The sequence below is a fragment of the Apostichopus japonicus genome, chromosome 4 (assembly GCF_037975245.1).
Source record: "Apostichopus japonicus isolate 1M-3 chromosome 4, ASM3797524v1, whole genome shotgun sequence".
Lineage (NCBI taxonomy): Eukaryota > Metazoa > Echinodermata > Holothuroidea > Aspidochirotida > Stichopodidae > Apostichopus > Apostichopus japonicus.
Genome location: NC_092564.1, coordinates 10,535,540 through 10,554,773, shown reverse-complemented (window position 1 = coordinate 10,554,773; position 19,234 = coordinate 10,535,540). Strand labels below are relative to the sequence as shown.

The window sequence follows — 19,234 nt, the reverse complement described above, 5'->3', positions numbered from 1 at the left end:
AGTAATAATTAGACTGGAAGAACATGTTCATGGCCTGTAGAGACCACTGTACTACCTGTGTCTGTTGTTTTGATCTGTGTGTTATTGAAATGTGTAGTAGTACAGTAACGGATGGTATAAGGAGCCACTAATTTCAATGTTAAGCTATAGAACAAGTAAAACCTGAGGAACTGAAGTTGTACATCTGGTAAGTAGTCTACTTTTATACAGTGTAGTGCTGATAGTCGTGATCGATTAATCACCAGTAGTCGCGATTACACTTTGGAAGTTTGATTAATCGCTCTCAAAACCTAAGTTGCGATTACTGGACTAAAGCTAGCACTACACACAATCTGCTATTGAAAAATAGCCTAACCTATCAAAAACAACACTTAAGCAGTTTGTCAGCAAATATCGCAAACACAGGTTCTTACAATGCTACACTAGAACTGTGCTGTGTTAAAAATCAGTAAGCACCTGTTCAGGTTAGATTCATGCGTTTACTTGTTAGTAGTACAGTACGATTGTTCTGCAGTGCAACATTTAGTCCTAGCAATGTTTCATCATTGCGCATAATTGCAAATTCCCAAATTTATTAATCTTTAATGATTGCCATAGAATTTGTAATTTCTTCAAACATGCATGTTTACAGTTTCTGGCCAGTGGTTCACATGTATCATATGTCTGATAGAGTGTGTCGATTGCGGTGAAGTTTCATTTCAATGTGTCATAATATGTGCGTGCTATCACGCTAGGCTAAAGCCTAGCCTAGAAGGTGAACGTCCTTCTACAGAAAACTCTTGCATAGTAATAATCACACCGCTACAGGGTGTTGCATCTATTCATTTTTTTGCTGTCATTAGTGCTAGTAGTTGTAGTAGCCTTGTAGATCCATTCCAAAGTTTTTGATTTACTTTGGAGGATTTTAAGAAATGTTGAATATTGAAATTTGTTGACAGTTTTTGTTTGGTAGATGTTTTAACATGAATTAGACATCACACATTAAGACTTGAAAGAACAAATACGGACAGTGCACCATGGAGAAAGGTTTGTTTGACTGTATTTCTGCAATGTAGAAATGACAGTGATGATGCCATAACTGTAACCGAGTATCGCGAGAAGAGCTATGCGATTAATCAACTACAAAAGTAAGAGTCGACTATCAGCACTAATACTGTGTACCTAGCAGAGCAAAAAGCGACAGTCAGAATTTAAATGCATACATTACACGTAATATATATGGTGTAAGAATCAGTTTTATTGAGACCCAGACTGCAATCAGAATAAGGATAGGCCTGTATACAGTAACACATTTGTAACTGGAAAGCTCACACCTTCACAATGTCAGACTAAGATTGGATGGCATGGGCTGATGAAATAAATGCAAAAGTGGCAAAATATACATCAGCCCCAGCAAGTTACACAAAGGGATGCAGGATGTGGACAGGTGCCTACACCATCAGTATGCCAGGGGCACCAGCATATGGCATTATCCGCACAATGCTATCCCTGGCAGCTAAGAGAGAGCCACATTCCAGCATCTGCTCTTCAAAGTATTGTGCAAAGAAATTAATTTTTAAGTACCAAATCATTTCACATCTCCCACATATGCCACAACAGCCTATGTGTGGAGGTGTCACATCCATTGCTTGTGTCTCTGTGAGCCATCATAGCACTGTGACAGGCCCTTAATAAGACTTGCAAATTTACTAACCTGTTTACTGTAGATTTCGTCATATATCAGAGGAGAGTACTACTTTAGTCAGTGCTCTGTAGAGAGACCTGTTTAGGTGTACTACATCAGAATGATAAGCTGCAGCCATTGTTCTACTGGACCCATTACATGCCTTGCCATCAGCATCAGTTGTGAGACCTGCCGTACCCATTCTTCATAATAATAATCAGTTTTTTATCCTCAAATTTCAACAAAATTCCAGTGACCTATTCACTACTTTGTTTGTATACAAATGCTTAAATGGTTATAAGCATTTATTGGAAGTCTAAGCAGTTGAATAGCTGCACATAGAATGATACAAGACAAGACTTACACTGCCTGAGAAACTAGTCAATATGATCTACTACAACGATTTAGGAATGTTGCTTGAACAGCGCCCTCATTCTAGATCTGGTCACAGCTAGTACATAGCTCCCCTGAGTAGTTTTTGCAACAAAATCTGACAAAATACAGTACCTTTGAAAAGCAATGCCAAAGTAACAAGTAACTTTTCTCTTTCATTTTAGGGCCAGAGTTTACTCGATACAGGGAGTGATCACATTTTCACAGGGAAGAAGGCCAACTTGCGTCAAGTTTCCACCAGAGGGGGTAAGTAGCACCAACTGAGGGACTGTGCTTAAAACACATTCTGTGGACCCAAGCACAATTTAGACATGCAGTAGATGCCAGCCATGCTGATGGAATGACTTCTAATCACACTAGGGAATATGTCAACCATTGGGAACTCACTTGTTTACAGTTCAGTACTGTATTATTCATATAGACTGTACAACATGTGTGAGACACCATATGAAGATTCACACAATAGACAGGGATAAAAAACTATATAGGTCATTACTTCTGAAACTATCATAAAAAGAGGTTTAAAGTGGATTTTAGAAATGTCAACTGTTACTTAAGCTGGCATACTCCTATTAGCTTCTATATCAATCCGCACCAAGTGTGCTTCTTCAGAAAAAGTGCCAAAAAGCAACAGGAGACATCTTTTTTGATATGTCATCTATCACTGGACTGGTTTATGTTTTTAGTTCTACCATGTAGCTTGTACTCTCTCTGTCTCTGAGTTGTGCTCTCCTCCTTCTGTATGCTCTGTCTCTCTTATATAGTCTATCATACTGTTGTTTCCTTTGCATCTGTTTCAGAGTCTGAATACATGGACTATTTGAGCTCACCTCTAATCCTGCAGCTTCCATCTTCCTGGCTATGGACTCTTCAGGCCCTTTATTTGTAATGTTTGTGGTCCCTGTACTGACTGTTGCGTGAAATGTTTGTGCTATGTTTTGGATTGGAAACTTGAAAGCATTATTAACTACCTCTGCTTTTTGAGTGGAAGTCTGAAACTGAGTGGACCATAAACGTTTGCTGCCGGTGGGTGTCTCAGGTATTTCATTTACAGTACTGATTTCGCTGAACTCCCGTTGAAATTTGTTAAAAGGAAAATAAACAAATTTCTTCGTTTTTTATCGAAATTTGCCGATTTTTATCGAAATTCCACAAATTTTAACGATTGGTGATCTCAGTCATTTCCTACGTGGAATTTTCAACGATGCATTGAAATTCTTTTTGAAACGAAATAGAAGATCAATATGTGGTAAAGCGAAACGTCGGAAAACGCGTAACTTCGTTTATTAGTATCAATTAGACTTTGGTACAGTCGTTTGAAAGCAAGAATATTTACAAAAGCATTCTCAGGCTTGCATGAGTAGTAACACTCAAAGAAACATGTAGTAAAACTGATGGGGGACGTTTTCTGACTGAACCCCAAACACAGTGACATAAGTCTTAACTTTGCCAGGCTATCTTGGAGGTTGCAGTACAAGCTATGTACCACGAGGCACCCTTCCAGATAAGTTGGAGTGCTGTTTAACCATTAAAATAACAATGAATGGACATAAATAAACTTGATTTACTTGCAGATTGCGAAAATAGTTATTCTTAAGAGATGTAAATTTGGTTTTTTATTAGAGTTGAAGTATGAAACTTTGTTTCCGAGCGAAAACATGTTACTTGAAGCAAAATAAAGATGCCCCGCCCATTCTGCTAGAACGTTTCCATTTTTCAAAAATGCGTTTTCTCTTTTTATATTTTTATATTTTGTTTAATATAGATTTGGCATGAGACATGTTAATCAGGTTAACTTTGATGGAATAATTTTATACCAGAAGTGGAAAAACTTAACAGTTATTACTTTCATTTCGGATCATATCCGAACAAGATAACACACTAAGGGTGTGACCGTTTAAACGATTAACTGTTTAACCGGCCGCAAATGCACTATCCGTTTTGAAAATCACAAACCGTATAAACGGAAAGTTGAAAAAAAAAAATCAAATACATTTTAAACATGAAAATTATTTAAAAATATGTAAAGAACTGAGTAATGTACTGCAAACTTTCAATAACAAGCAGAAAAACGATGTTTTAGGCATGAATAATGTGTTCAATATAACTATAGTCACAAGCTCATGATAGTGTCGTCAATTCGTTTTCTCAGTTTATATTTGCGACATATATCACCCCTTTACACCGATCAATGGCATGGTGAAATACCATGTGAAAATATGTTGATGCCAAAAGACGCAAATGGTCGTTCTAGAAAGTATCTTAATAACATTAACAACACGGATTAACAACACGGCCAGTTGGCTCTCTCAGGTCCGCACGTATACAGCCATTTTTTCACACATGGTATTATACTGTGCATGCATTGCGGGCCGGATTGCGGCAAACATAAAAGAAAATGAATGAAAATGATAAACCTTACGATATTTTTCACAAATATTGATGCTTAGATAAGTGCTTCCTCACAATCAACGAGCCGCCCCAAAATTTGCTCCGCTTACGTAAAACTTCTATATATATATAACACATGGAAAAAATTTGAGTTTTTACACACATAATTCCCACTGACATTGGTCATAGAACATAAGTAGGTCATTGACATTTGAACTTGCCCAAGTTCATGGCACCATGGGAACGACACAACATATTGAACATGATGTTACATTCTTCTGCCATCGGGACGCCGAGTGTAAATTTTGGTGTAATATGCAAATTATGAATGGTACTGCGCTGCGCGGTTAAAATTTAACCTATTGCAACATCAATTTTGGGAAGCTGTTGTTGAAACTTTTGTATCAAATGTAAAGTACTGTATCATGTATGTGACACAAGAGAAAGTAAATGAAATCGGAGGCTGCTACAACCCATCGCAAAACACGTGCGTGCGTAATTTGTTTTCTAAACATGACTTTTAATGAGTAAGCAGGAAAGGTGGGTAAGTTTGCTAAGTTAGGCGAGTTTTTGTTTAAAATCTTGTGATAGATAGACAAATATATTGTTTTTTTTCTTCAAAAGTTACGATGTTACCGAAGGCCGAGTTATATAAATTCAGTGATCTGAACTTCTGAAGACCACGATATACTGATCAGGTGTGTTATTCTTTTCATCAATTATTACACGTAATGTTCGCATTATTATTGGGCCTAATTAGTAATTAACATACATTGATCGTTGTCTTGTTGCCTGAATTGCTACTTTTTTGAGAAAAAAAAAACCCTTAATTATTGTACTCATAATGTCCTATTTTCATTAAAAGTTGAGTGACATTACGTCGAAAAAGCCGCAATCGGGAAACAGCGTTTAAAAGTTTAACCTACCGGCAGGTTATACGGTTAAATGGTTAGTGAAATATCTGTTAGGTCACACTCTTATAACACACAAAAAAAAACGACTTTATTGAATGAAAATATACTGAAAACCATATCGCAAAAACACAAAATCGCCTATAACTCGAAAACGGAAGGAGATATCGACTTTTGTCAGCTGTGTAGGGATTTCCTAAACCGAATTTTGATGCGCTCTATCCACCTGTGTCATTTATGAGCTTCTCTGATGTAAGCTGCAGTACGTAATTTCTCTATACCAGTTCCGCAACATTTATTTACGCAGTAAACATTGTTCATTATGTTTTCTTTCACAACGAATATTCAAAGTTGTGCTCCACACGCTTCACAGATATTGTTTTATGTCGTTCATTTTCAATTCTAGTTTAAAATTACATTTTCGAACGATGCATTGCATGCCTTGTCAAACATTCCTGATTAGTAAAACTTAGGAAGGATATTTGATTGATATGATTTTATGAGCTGTTCCACTTGAAAAATGATGATAAAATCGAAAAACAAAACATTTACTTCTCATGTGACGCATACCGGGAGACCCATAAAAACCCCCTTCTCATTAAATTAAATTTACATGCCGTCAGGCCAGTTGAAAGCCCTCCCCAGTAATGTTCGATCAGCTCTTCCCAATATACAATACTCAAATAAGCAATGAAAATATATTCATTTTCCACAGGTTTCTCCCCAACTTGGGCCCAAGCCACTGCTTTATTTTCTTAGTAGTCATGGAAACAATTGTTTGCAACTCTTTTGCTGGCCAGGTGTTTTCAAGTTCTATTAAAAGCACAACTTCTGATTGGTTTATTCAAGATAAACTTGCTATCCCTGCTGGATTGTTCTACTTATATATATATATATATGAATGAATATTTGGTTTTCAATTAACTTAGTTACAGGTAACATCCATTCCATTATGAACAGTAGGGGCAAAATAATGTTTGCTTCTAGAGTAAGCCAGCTTAAGGTTCTGCAATGCTAAACCCCCCACGAAGATAAATACTATGCTAATTAACAGATGGTAGGCGTGAATTTGACAAAGCCAGGTTTATGATTGGACTAGGCCTCTCAAAAATGTTTGGTCGCTGGGGATATCCAGGGTAGGGAATGCACATGTAAGCAGCATACTGTAGGTGGCCCAGACCCAGGCTGCGACCTTAATTACCAGGGCAGTCCATCTGCATTCGCGGGCAACTTACAGTAGCTGGGTTAGGGGGAAAGTAACAGGATGTTTTTTATTTTGTGTGCATTGAAGCCGGGGGGAGATTTTTTGGTTTGAAAGTGAGTGCGGTAAACGGTACTGTAGTACGTCAAGTAACACAGGAATTTATTGGAAAAAAAATTCTCTTTGATATCCAGCTACGACTGTTTCATTGTGTAAATTTTTTTTTTATTTCTTGTTTTTCTGAAGCTGCGTTCATTGGTGAGTTACTTAAACTTATCTTAGTTTAATACTAGCCTATAACTTAAGTACTTGTTACGATCGACCAAGACCAGTTTTTATTATCCTAGCCAAATAATTTTTCAAACACCTAGTACAGAACTTACTCTGTCTTATATACAATCAAACTTTTGCAACGTTTGTAATATTCCTCGGCCACTTCTGGTATAGTCTGAAAACGGCTGTAGTTACACTAAGGATTCAACGTAGGTCACAACCTTGATATGTCTAGAATTGCCTTTGCCGTTGTTGATCCCGATAACTTTCGTGGAAGTTTCGTTGAAACTACGTTGACAACCGTGCCCGCAGTAGTCTAAATCTTAATGAAATTATTTGTTTTTTATCGATTTTCAACTTTTTTTATCGATTGATGATTGTGGACAGTGTGTATTTAAATAGTACTTGGTGTAAAATAACACTGTACAGAACATGTACACACATATATAGTGCACACTGTATGCACTGGTTCACATTCATTTTCTATTCTGATATAGGGTTGGGTAGAGGATGTGGGTGGGAGGGGTGGGTTACATGCATACAGACAATTTGAAGCAGAAGATTACCATACCAAATAATTCAGTATACCTTGAATGCATGTTTATGCAGTCTCTATGCAGTAAAAGTCAGTCACATACTGTGTGTATACAAATCTGCATAGTGCACTATGGGGAGGGTGCTGGGGGGGGGGGGTGGGGGTGAGAGGGAGTCAAAGAGTATTAGACAGAACACTTTGAATAAATACATTTCAATAGTTTCTAATGTTGTTTAACATCTCCTTGAATGAAGATACAATTTTACCACTGTTTGCCCTCGCAAGCATGTTTCTGTAGAGCTGATGTAACTCTCATATACGCCACTTTAAGCTGCTCATCAGAGCATTAATAACTAATATAAAAGATGTTTTAGCTCATTCTGTGCATCATAACTATACATATCTTACTAATTTTGTATTAAAAACCGAAAAAAAAACTTTTAATTGTGACCAAATTTGACCTTGAAATGCCCAAAATAGCCCAAAATATTGGTAAAATGTGATGTTTGAGGGTGCTGTTCACAGGCATCGTTGGGCATATGACCCTGAAAATGCAGTTTATGTGTAGTCCTTATGCTAGTGGACCACCCTCCTAATTGTTAAGCACCTGTATGCTAATGCTAAGAAGTTGTTGTCATTTGAATTACTCAAATCGGCTTGTGCAAGCATTTTCATACATATGAACGAAGTGATTTTCGCAATTTTCGAGTCGTAAATTTGACTAGATAACACAAAATACACAACTTTTTGACTTGAGTTTTTAAAAATAGGGTCAATACGCTCCTGAAAAATGCTATTTAAAAAAAAAAAAAAAATACCCACAGGCCCAAAATGGACCCCCAATTAGGGCCAGAAGTGAGATTTCTTAAGTTTGAGGGCGCTGTTCGTAAAACGTACGACCCGCTTGACTTTTTTTTTGCACTTTTCCGGTACAACTACCACTGGACAAGGATCCTATGGAAATTAAAACTCAAACATGCCTCTGCTTGTGAATATAGAGCACACTCAAAGTAGGGCCAGAAAAGACCCCTATCTCATTTTCTGCCATTTTAATTACCTGTTACGAAAAATTGAGACCGTAAATTTTCCTCAAAATTAGCTAAATTCGAAGACTGGCCACATGTCTTCCACAATATCTGCAATATCAGACATAAAATACTTTACATTTATGCAAAAAATGCCTCCAAACTTGACACAAATTAAGTGCTCTTAAAATGCAATCTGGATTTGGTTGCTAGGCGGGGCCGTATCCTAGCAACGAAAATTTTTAAAATTTTTTTTTTGCCCAATTTCATCCTTTGAGACATATGGCAAGACACCATATCAATTTCAGGCGATTCTGAGAGGGTCGACGTGGAGGCCACTGTTGATTTGGCATGGATTGACCCATATCAGAGGAGAGTACTGCTTTAGCCAGTGCCCTGCGGAGTGACTTGAGTAGGTGAACTTGGTCTAACAGCATATGGTTCTCTGTTTCAAAATGAGTAGCTGCAGCCATTGTACCAGTGAACCCTTTACATGCCTTGCCATCAGCATCAGTTGTTAGGCACTTCTCCTTTAGTGGGTTCTTACCAGTAAGTAATATGGATGCACAAATCTTTCCACCATTCTGTTCATCTTTGACATTGGCATCTTTACTGAACAGCCCTCATTGCCTGGAAATTGCAACTTGTAACCCCTTCTTCTATTCATTTCACCAATTAAGTTACAGTTGTTACTGTGATTGTAATCAAAATTAAATTTATCCATGGTGACATTCTCAACAATTACATCTCTGTATTGGCTTGCACGAACAAATGGAGTCTTACTTTTTGCATTACACAGACAGGTATGATATTGACGATCATATTCTGCAAAAATTGGAGAGTCTTTTGAGAGGCCATGCAGTTGCAGTGTCTTCTTTATACACCCCTTTTCTGACATATCATTTTCATTCATTTCTTCTATTGCAGGTCCAAACTGGTTGGCTGACTTTTGTAGTGTTCTGACAGCGGGACTGGGAAGAGAGATGCTGCTGAGCAATCTATGAGCTGCACTTGAACTGATCTACATCTGATGCAAGCTGTGCAATGTTTAGTTCTGTGGGATTCTTGCCAGGTTTGCTTCTTGGTTTAAACCTTTGTAGATGGGCAAGAGCTTACAGTACCTTTGTATCTTCAGAGAATGCATCCAAACACAACCTTTGAGCCAAGTCCCACAAAATTCTTCATATCTAAGTTTGCAAGAGGAATAGGTGCCACATCAGAAGGGGTAGGCATGTCACCAGTGCGGTTGGCATCAGCTGTACGAGCTGTAAAACCGAACCTGTTACCTGGCTTCAATGTTGTTGCACGCCTACCAAACATATCTTTCCTTTTACCCATTAAAATATAACAATTTCCTAGTGACCTATTCAGTGGCGTCTTTCGCGACTGACTGCACTTTTGTTCTGAACTTTTTTTCGATACATTTGTCTCCACTGGCGCTCACTTCACAAAGTTATTAGCCTCCCCAACCAAATGTTTTTTACCTACTGAAAGAAAGATAATTTGCAATATGTTTTTCAATGGTTAAACTGATATTATTATTACCATAAATATTGTATTGACTTCCCCAATAATTCTAACCAATATGGAAGGGTAATAACACAGCATATGATTGCATGTTATTGGCATGCGATGTAAAAACCGGTGCATGACTATATGATATGCACATTGACATGTGTAACACGTGAAACATGAACAATTTTGGCTATATATTTCCCAAATCAGCCCCCCCAAATCATATTGGGCCCCTACGCCTATGACGGTAGTTCTATTAGGCATTTTTGTGGAGTATTCAAAATCATACCAAGTTTTGTGTGGTGGAGTATAAGAATCGCGAGATACAATTTATGAAAGTGGCAAGACAAACGTGGTAAATATGACTGATTAAAGGCCAATTTTGACCGAAATTTTTCAATTTTTAGGTCATTCACAATCACAGGAATATATGAATAGGCCTAGATAAACTGTAGTGCGACAGTCGGAAATTCCAACTGTCGCACTCCAATTTTCCAACTATCGTCAGTTTTATCAAGTTCGGGGGTGAGACACCCCCCCCCCCCCTCTAGCCACGTCCCTGGGTGTAAGTCACAACTTCTCAAACAATCATTAAAAGAGGTTTAATGTGGAGTCTAAAAAATTTCAATTGTTAGTTAAGATGGCATAATCCTATTAGCATTTACATCAATCCACCACAAGTGTTCTCATTCAGAAAAAGCAACAGGAGAACAACTTTCTTGATATGTTATCAATTAGGGTCTGGTGTTTTCTTGGCAGAGATGTTAAGGAGCATGAAAGAGAGTACAAGTGATACAAAAATTTGGTCAGTTGAGGTAAGTTTAGACCAATTTAGGCCTCCCTGGAACAGCATACAAAAATTGATTTCTGCTGAGTAAAGAGGTTTGCTTACAAGTGAGGAAAACTTCAGTCTCTCATAGTAAACAAGCAACCTGCATGGTTATGATATAGAAAATTGAGGGTGCTATGAATGGCCAACTTGTCAGCTATCCAGTTATTGGTTGCATTAAGCTTGTGAGAGCTAAATAGATTAAGGGATCACATTACTTTTTGATTTAGTGTATATTGGGGCATTTAATAGGTGTATACTACCACAGACCCTTTATTCATGCCGACTAGTATTCAGCAATTGGTTGAGCAATATTGTGTGTCTATGTGTAGGACATTTTATTTGACCGCATAAGAATCATAAACATTTTCAGAAGTCCAACACCTGTTAACAAACAATTTAATAACTTGTTAGTACTTTTATTTTACCATCATTTGGTCAGCATAGAATGCCATTAGTTGAATCACAGAAACTATATTTGATAAGTTGAAACTATGAACAATCAACAGTGTATTTTGTTTGTTTTCTATCAAAATAGGAATTAATGGCCAAAGAAGTTCAAAATTCCAAGGCTGCTAGTAGTGCTTGAGGGAAGACTAACAGCAGAAAGAATGCCTAATGACAGAGAAAGAAGACATATTATACAGACACTGTGTGACTACATGGTAGGATATACATGGCTAAAATAGGTAAACAGTTTAATACTGTAAACTCACACTATATCATTGCCAAACAGCTCTAATAATCACAAGGAGCGATTTAATGCTGCAACGTTACGCTGGATTAACTATCTCAAGACCGGACTTGCATTCGACAGATACTAATAGTGGGCCCAACTTACAATAAAGTGAGCCTAACAAGTAACTTTGAAACAATTCTTAAGTTCAGGCTCAACCTTGAAACTAATTTTTCCCGATGACCTTCAAAACTTGTTTTGTGACAAGCTCTGCTAACCTTTCAACCAGAGACAAAAAAAATCATATTTGCTCACGCTCGAAATGATGCTGATTTAATACTTGCACGCAGATTCCTCAACATCATGTGTATTTTCTGCGTTACTAGCGGGGCCCTATGTGGGTGAAAGTGATTTGTATGTGCTTCCTCGTGCACTGCTGACAGCCGCCCCGTTCATACATTTGTATACTCCCACCTACGAAAACCAGTGTCTAATATTTATAATATATATATGTTTATGAGCTTGCTGAACGTTACAACATCATACAGAAAGCGATGCCGGACAAAAATATATTTTTAATGATTATAGTAACATATACATTAGTTACTATTTATAAATATATGATATGCAAATATGTCATGCATAACCTATATACACGAGGTGTATGAGTAATCTGAATATAATACGGCATTACTTGTATATATATATATATATATATATATATATATATACATACATATATCTGTATATATATATATCTATATATATTATAGATATATATTTATCTATATATATATATATATATATATAGATATAGATATATATATATTGTAATAAACATTAACTATTTTGAGTCCATTGCTGCTCGGAGTTCAGTGATTGCCAGGCCTACTGATCCGTAATAAAGTATGGGTTGCTATTCCACGAACTACCATTTGGGTTTGACATGGCTGGGTGGTTTCCTTTTGTGTCTGTTGCCATGTCTACAGGTAGAGATGCGCTCGCTTCTCTAGTTGAGCGTGTTGCATTTGAGGGTGGTAATTTGGAGCTTTTCTTTGCAAAGATTGCATAGACCAGACTGCCGCTTGTGCGTCTGGACTGTGACACAATTTCCCAGTGTATTGAATATTCAGCTTTTTTCTCCTTGAGTTGCCAGATGTGTTCAGAGAGTTCTGTTTCTTTCTTATATCGGTCATGTTGGAATGATTTGGTGTGGTTGTTGTATCTCTTCTTAAATTCTCCGCTCGCGAGGCCTATGTATGACGCGTTGTCGGTTCCTGACGTGACGGTGGCTTTGTAAATGACGTCATTAACAAGCAGTTGCCGCGAAGTGAGCAACTGTCTACTTCTCGGCAGTTGCATGCCTTTTCCTGGGGGGGTTGGCTCGTTTCTTTCATGACCTTTGAGTTGTGTGACTTGATGATCTGTTGTATGTTTCTCATACAGCTGTAACTTTATTTTGACTGTTGATCAGTTGAAGATTTTGTGTAGCTTGTTGGTCTGTGGGAATTGCTTGTCGATGAGTTTTAGGAAGTCCGCTGCAAAGTTGGTCTTTACGTTTTTGCTGTATGTGGGGTTGTACCATGTGATTTTTCTTGACCTGCGTTTCTTGTTCTGTTTGGTGTTTTTGTTTTCCTTGTTTTGGTATTTGATAGTATAGTTGTATCCAGCTGACCGGAGGGCATGATTGTAGGTGGGTGCTGCTTTCTTGAATGTGTCCTGGTTAGATGATAGACCAGAAACTGTTCTTTCGATGGCTGGCGGTATGTTCTTTATTATTGCGGGCGGGTGGTTCGAGTGTTGGCTTATGTAGATTGGTTCGTTGTTTGGTTTTCTGTAGGGCTGGTACTCGCTGGTATTCATGTTCAAAGTGACGTCAAGGAAGTTGACTGTTTTCAAGTTCGTTTGGACAGTGATTTTTAGTCCACATGTATGAACGGTCTTGATTAGGGCTTTTCGTATTCTGTCTGCTTTGCTGCCTGAGCATGACCTCATTACTGGTATCCCATCGTCCCTGTATAGTCCCAAACCAGTGATATCGGGGTTTTTCTCCAGTTGGTTCAAAATGAATAGTCCCACCAATTTACAAACTTCCGCTTTGTCAAATGCACCCATTGAGACGTGGAATTGGTTACCTGTGTCTCTCTTCTCTTTTGCCCTTGTGATCGTGAAGGAGAGATCGCCTTGCGTGCATGATAGTCTTGTATTCAGTATCACTGATTCTGGTGTATGCTTTGGCCCATGCTAGACATTTGTGTATGAGATCCTTGCTTATTGCAGGGTAAAAATCAACAATATCGAAGACCAGAAAGGTGAGACTGCTCTTTTCCTGTATATTTTTAATCCATTCCAGTACGCTTGTGGTATGTTTGCATTTATGTGGTCAAGCATGGCCTTGCTCACTCGTCCCATTTCAGGTTTTTTTGTGTTTATTAGCCTGCATTTTGTGTTATCTTGAAAAATTTCTTTGTGGTCCTTGATTGTCACGAAAGCCGTTTTGGGTCCAGTTTTATTTATTCGGTTACCTATTTTTAGTTTGTCAGCTAGACTTGTGTATTCATTGTCTACTTCGGTGGCGGTGTTGCGGTCCGCATATTTGTATTTCTGAGATATGTTTACAGTTAGCAACCCACCATATTTGGCGGGGTCCATCTTGTACATGTTCCTGGTTTTGTCCGCCTCTACGAAGATTTCTTTAGAGGATGTGATGTTTTCTATGTCCTTCTTGAGGTTGGACAGGAACTTCTCCGTCACTTCCTTGAACTTAATGTTCTCGACCATTCCCAGCATATCGGACTCGAATGAGACCAACTCCAGGATTTGTGGTGGGACGCATCTCGATTTTAGCCCGTATGCATCGGTGGTGGCGGTGTTGTCCTCGTCACGGCTGGTGTCACTCGTTTCTGCATCGGTGTCAGTGTCGGCCAGGATAAATAATGCTCTCCATCGCATCCGTTTATCAGCTTCTCTGTCATCTCTAGCAGTCTTTTCAAGTATTCTCTAGTTGATGGCAAAGGAATGTTCTTGCCCGAGTAGTTCATGTTGTATCGTTCCATACTAAGCTGTAAAAGCATGTACTGCTGTTAGTAAGTAGAGGCTCAACCAAGGTTCAGGAGCCAAACTATAAAATATAGCTAAAATACTATCAACGTTGAGAGGGCTCAATACCGAAGTAGAGCATGATATATATATATTGATATATATATATTGTAAAAAACATTAAATTATTAAGAGTTCATTGCTAATCAGAGTTTCACTCTTGTACAAGTGGTTGTACAGCAATCGTCAGGCGTACTGATCTGTAATAAAGTATGGGTCGCTATTCCACGAACTACCATACATATATATATATATATATATAAATATATATATATATATATATATATATATATATATATATATATATATATAAATATATATATATATATATATATATATATATATATATATATATATATTTATATATATACATATATATATATATTTATATATATACATATATATATATATTTATATATATATATATATATATATTCTGCCGCTGCCGGTCGGGCCCGACCAACACGCTGAATTACCGACCGCCACAATCTGCCTAAGTGACTTTTCCGACCGGCACTTATTTTCGATAGGAACTCCAAAAAACAGCTCCATAGCCGGAGGGTCGAACGTACAGTAACACTGTCGCTCAGTGTGTATATCATAACTGTCGTAAGTAACTGTCCCATCTAAAATTATCATCTCAGCCTGAATGATTTATTTAATAGGCACCACCGGCTGGTCTGTACTCTGGTGCTCCAGATTTTTGTCCTAACTTTTTTCATTAATTATGAAAAATTCCAGACATAAGATCTCATTTCAAAGCTGTCTACATGTGGCTCAGAATACTCGGGAAGGGCCGTTCCGGCCATCTGTGGGGTTTCCAAAACCCACAATTTTCTTCTACGCTCCGCGCCAACCGATGGTGGCGCTCAGCTTAGATAGTCCTGCCGGCACTCAATCCACCCCGGGCAGAACCCTGATATATATATATATATTTTTGTCAAGTTTAGAGGATAAATCTGTTCTTCATCTGGACAAACATCATATTTCTTTACGCAGGTAGGCGTAGTCCCTCCATATATGATGGGCTGTAATTGTTGTACTCCCCAATCCTTACTCCTGTGAGTCCTGTCACTGTACCCATCCCAAATCCCTACCTTTCTCACCCCTCTGGAATCCATTTAACATTCAACTGTTAGACCACACTGCTACTACTGTAGTTGAACATTACGGTGGAGTAATTGCACACAAGAATAATCAAAACAGAATATTTTGGAAAACAAAAGTCGATAATAAGTAGTTTATTATATAAACAGTATCAGTAAATGGAGCAACAATAAGCTGTAACAGAAACCAAGAGGGTAGGATGCAGAGATATTTATATATTGAAAGCTTTTATTTAATGCAGTTTGGTGCCTTGAATCAGCAATTGCAGTTGTTACCTAAGTACCCAGTTTGTTAATGTACTCTCATTAAGAATCCGGAGGGGCACAGCCACTATTTCGAGGGAGAGAATTAGAAATTGTCTTTGATTTTCATTGAGATAGCAGGGGCACTACAGCAACTTTGTAGTTTTAGTAGGAAAACAAGGCTATTTACATACACTTGTGAAAGGCACCAAGGGGCATGGTTTCCAGAGTGAGAAAAAAACATGTAGAATAGACAGAATTTTAAGAGCAACTTTTTTTTCAGTGGTTTTTTGAAAACTGTACATCAAAACCTTAACATTTCCTGCAGCTGCTCAATATTTACTGGCTCTTGGCACAAATTTCGCTGCAATTTTGGACAATCTTAGAGCCCTGACTTGGATGATAAAGTTGTAGGATGATCAAGAGGGCACCTAAGGCATTGAAAGGGTTAAAAGGCATACCGCAGTTGTTGCTATCAGTGATGGATGATTTTTAAGCTCATTACCGCAAGAGGTATTTTGCCATCCACCTGCTGCCTGACGTACATATTTTTACGTTCATTGAGTGTGTTTTGTTTGTTCTTCTTTCACCCTCTGTCTGTCTACATTGTTGGTCCTCTTTTCTTTCATCTTCCGCTACAGTTTATTCTCCCCACAAAAAGTGGCTATAGAAAATTTAGGAGATCTACGGCTCAGTCCGAGTACAAGCATGGCTCATCTCTGAACACGGAGTCCAGTGGTAGCGATAGTTACAGGGACATTTTAACCAGTCATAAGTAAGTTTCACTCTCTAAACATGTTTTATTTTAAGCAAGGTTTTGTCAGCTGGCAACATATTATCTATGTTTTATTCTTTTGTAAAACAATTCAAAAATAAGAAACTGACTGGGAAAAGTAAATGCAATGTATTGAGACAAGTTATTGGATAATCCCAAACTGAATGTTTACTTACCATAAATGTAACTTGTTGAAAGGTAACGCTGTGTCTTGGTAACGACATTTTAAACTATCTCAAGTTGTAAAGGATTGGGAAGGTTAATAGAACTCGATTTGGGGTGGGGGTGAGTGGAGGAGGGGTGGGCGGCTAAAATAAGCTGCTTAAACGATATGATTTTTAAATTTACAATATAAACAGTTGACTGTACTGAAAACTGCACAGTGCATTTTAAAGTAGACCACTATCTATTTCTTGCTGTAAAGCAGAACTGTTTGTGACCTTGTGTTGAGTTTGTTTTGATCTCATCTCCCTTCATGTAATGAATAGGGAGATGAGATATTGTATTTCACCCCACATCAAAAATGTGAGTAAGTGAGTGTGCATGTGTATGTCTGTGTGCGTGAGTGAGTGAGCAAAACTAAGTATGTCGCAAACTCCTCCTAGACCCCAAGTCCTGTCGAGTTCAAGCTTGGTGGGTGGGTGCCTAACCATGTTAACTCATGCCTGCGTGATTGATGACGTCAAAGAGGTCGAAGGTCAAGAAATCTAAAAATTAGTTTACATGGCTTGTGTATTCCTATCTAGTAATTTTCTTTCATACTCCTTTATGGACAGAACCACCTATGGTGTCCACCATGGAACAGCTCCCTGAGAGACCTCCAGAAGACTTAAATTTGGAAGAGACTTGGGAAGATGACGAAACATCAGACAGAGACAATAAATTGGAATCCCAAGCCCCTGTAGCCGATTCAGATCCCTTCTCTAGTCTCATTATGGACATGAAAGCCTCCATCTCACCTCCGAGTTAAGTACAGTCTAACTCTTACCAGATCAGGAAAGGCTTACCAGACGATAACCTCCTGAAGGCAGAAGAAGACAGAAAAGTTTGTTCCAATTCTGGTAGCGACGTGCCGAACGCTTCATCAATCCAAAATGACAAGCTGATGGAAGTTTCCCCCGAAGGGATTAGAAATAGGACTAAAGTTGAAGAAGAATCGGAATGTGATTCGATCCAGCTACCAGAAAGACCTGCCGGTCTAAAACTTTCAGGATCACAAACTTTTTGAGCCACCGATGTTGCAGCTTCTTAAAAGATATATTTATTATTATTATTTGTTTCATCACATAGTATTACAAGGTGAACAAGACAATAAAAGTACAAATAAGTAAAAAATGTGAAAGGAAGTCAACTAAGAAACCCTTTTGGGCTTAATCGCATAGAGTACTCCCTATCTATATGTACATATATATATATGTAAATATTTATATATATATATATATATATATATATATATATATATATATATATATATATATATATATGTAACTGTATATATATGTAAGCTTTTCTACTTCTTTTTTTTGTATCACCATGTGTGTAAATTTTTGTATCACCATAAATAGCAAGAGATATAATAGAGAACACTGTTATGGAAGCTGTACTTAAAACTCTTGAAAAAACTGCTCTCCTAAATTTTAAGGAATAGTTTGGCAGAAATTTTTTCTGGGGAAATCTATCTTTATTTCATGCATAGTCTTGAATACTTCTGCAATACCATAAGACCATCTCTGCCCTGCACCTAAAAATACTGGGTTTTTTATTCTCTCTTGCATGTTTTCAAAAGTGCCCTTCTCAAGGGTATCATGTTGAAAATTTTCTCATATTTACAGATGGAAATTTTGAAGTTATGTCAATTGAGGTCATCAGCTGCCAAAATACAAAAACCTTGTAGTCTAGTTTAGTGAATATCTGTAGCATCGGTAAAATGTCATAATTAGGTGGTAGGTCCCCCTCACTGAGCATTACACTTTGAGCAGTTCTGTTAAGAGGTCAAATGTAAATTGGAGTCATCAGCTGCCAAAAGCCTGAAATCCTTGTCGACATCAAAATCAAAGCTGCGATTATCCTCATGCTCAGAAATGTACTAGAACTGAATGTTCTATGAAGAGGTCAAAGGTCACTTAGGGTCAAATTCTGACTACCTTGATCCGGTGCGTATCCAGGGGGGGCGTTGGGGGCGCGCGTATCTAGGGGGGCGTTGGGGGCGTGCGCCCCCCAGGTAAGAAATAGAGGCGAGAAAAAAAGAGAGAAGAAAAAAGGGAAAAAGAGGGGAAAGAAGGGGAGGAAGGAAGGGAAAAGAAAAAGAAGAAATAGAGGAAATGGAGAAAAGGAGGGAGTAGAAAAAAGGGCAAGCAACTGGGAAGAGAAAAAAGAACAGTGACATAATTACAGGGCTGATCCCTATTATACACATAGTGTAGCCAGTGACGGATCGATGATTTTGGAAGGGGTGTGCGCCTCACCCTACCCCTTACACCGACAACTCCATTTTGACGTTTTCATATTTCCTCTCTCACTAATATATATATATATATATATATATATATATATATATATATATATATATATATATATATATATAAACAATTGTACAATT

At 37.9% G+C, this 19,234-nt stretch overlaps 1 protein-coding gene across 15 annotated transcripts in view; it reads left to right on the top strand.

Annotated features, from left to right (window-relative positions):
- The window catches only part of LOC139966417 (uncharacterized), a 386,420-nt gene extending 367,644 nt beyond the window's left edge, over window positions 1-18,776 (top strand). For 5 of the 15 annotated variants that reach the window (XR_011792591.1, XM_071969385.1, XM_071969386.1 and 2 more), the window contains 7 exons: window positions 2,221-2,302; window positions 2,857-3,095; window positions 5,072-5,145; window positions 9,320-9,464; window positions 11,275-11,401; window positions 16,502-16,635; window positions 17,412-18,773. Coding sequence is in view for 7 of the 15 variants with exons in the window: in XM_071969385.1 (XP_071825486.1) it covers window positions 2,221-2,302; window positions 2,857-2,945 (171 nt within the window). In the remaining 8 variants the exon portion in view is untranslated. Of the gene's footprint in view, window positions 1-50; window positions 188-2,220; window positions 2,303-2,856; window positions 3,096-5,071; window positions 5,146-9,319; window positions 9,465-11,274; window positions 11,426-16,501; window positions 16,636-17,411 lie in introns of those variants that run through there. The other 10 variants (XR_011792594.1, XR_011792595.1, XR_011792593.1 and 7 more) reach the window with 9 other exon arrangements.
- Window positions 18,777-19,234: the final 458 nt, after the last annotated feature.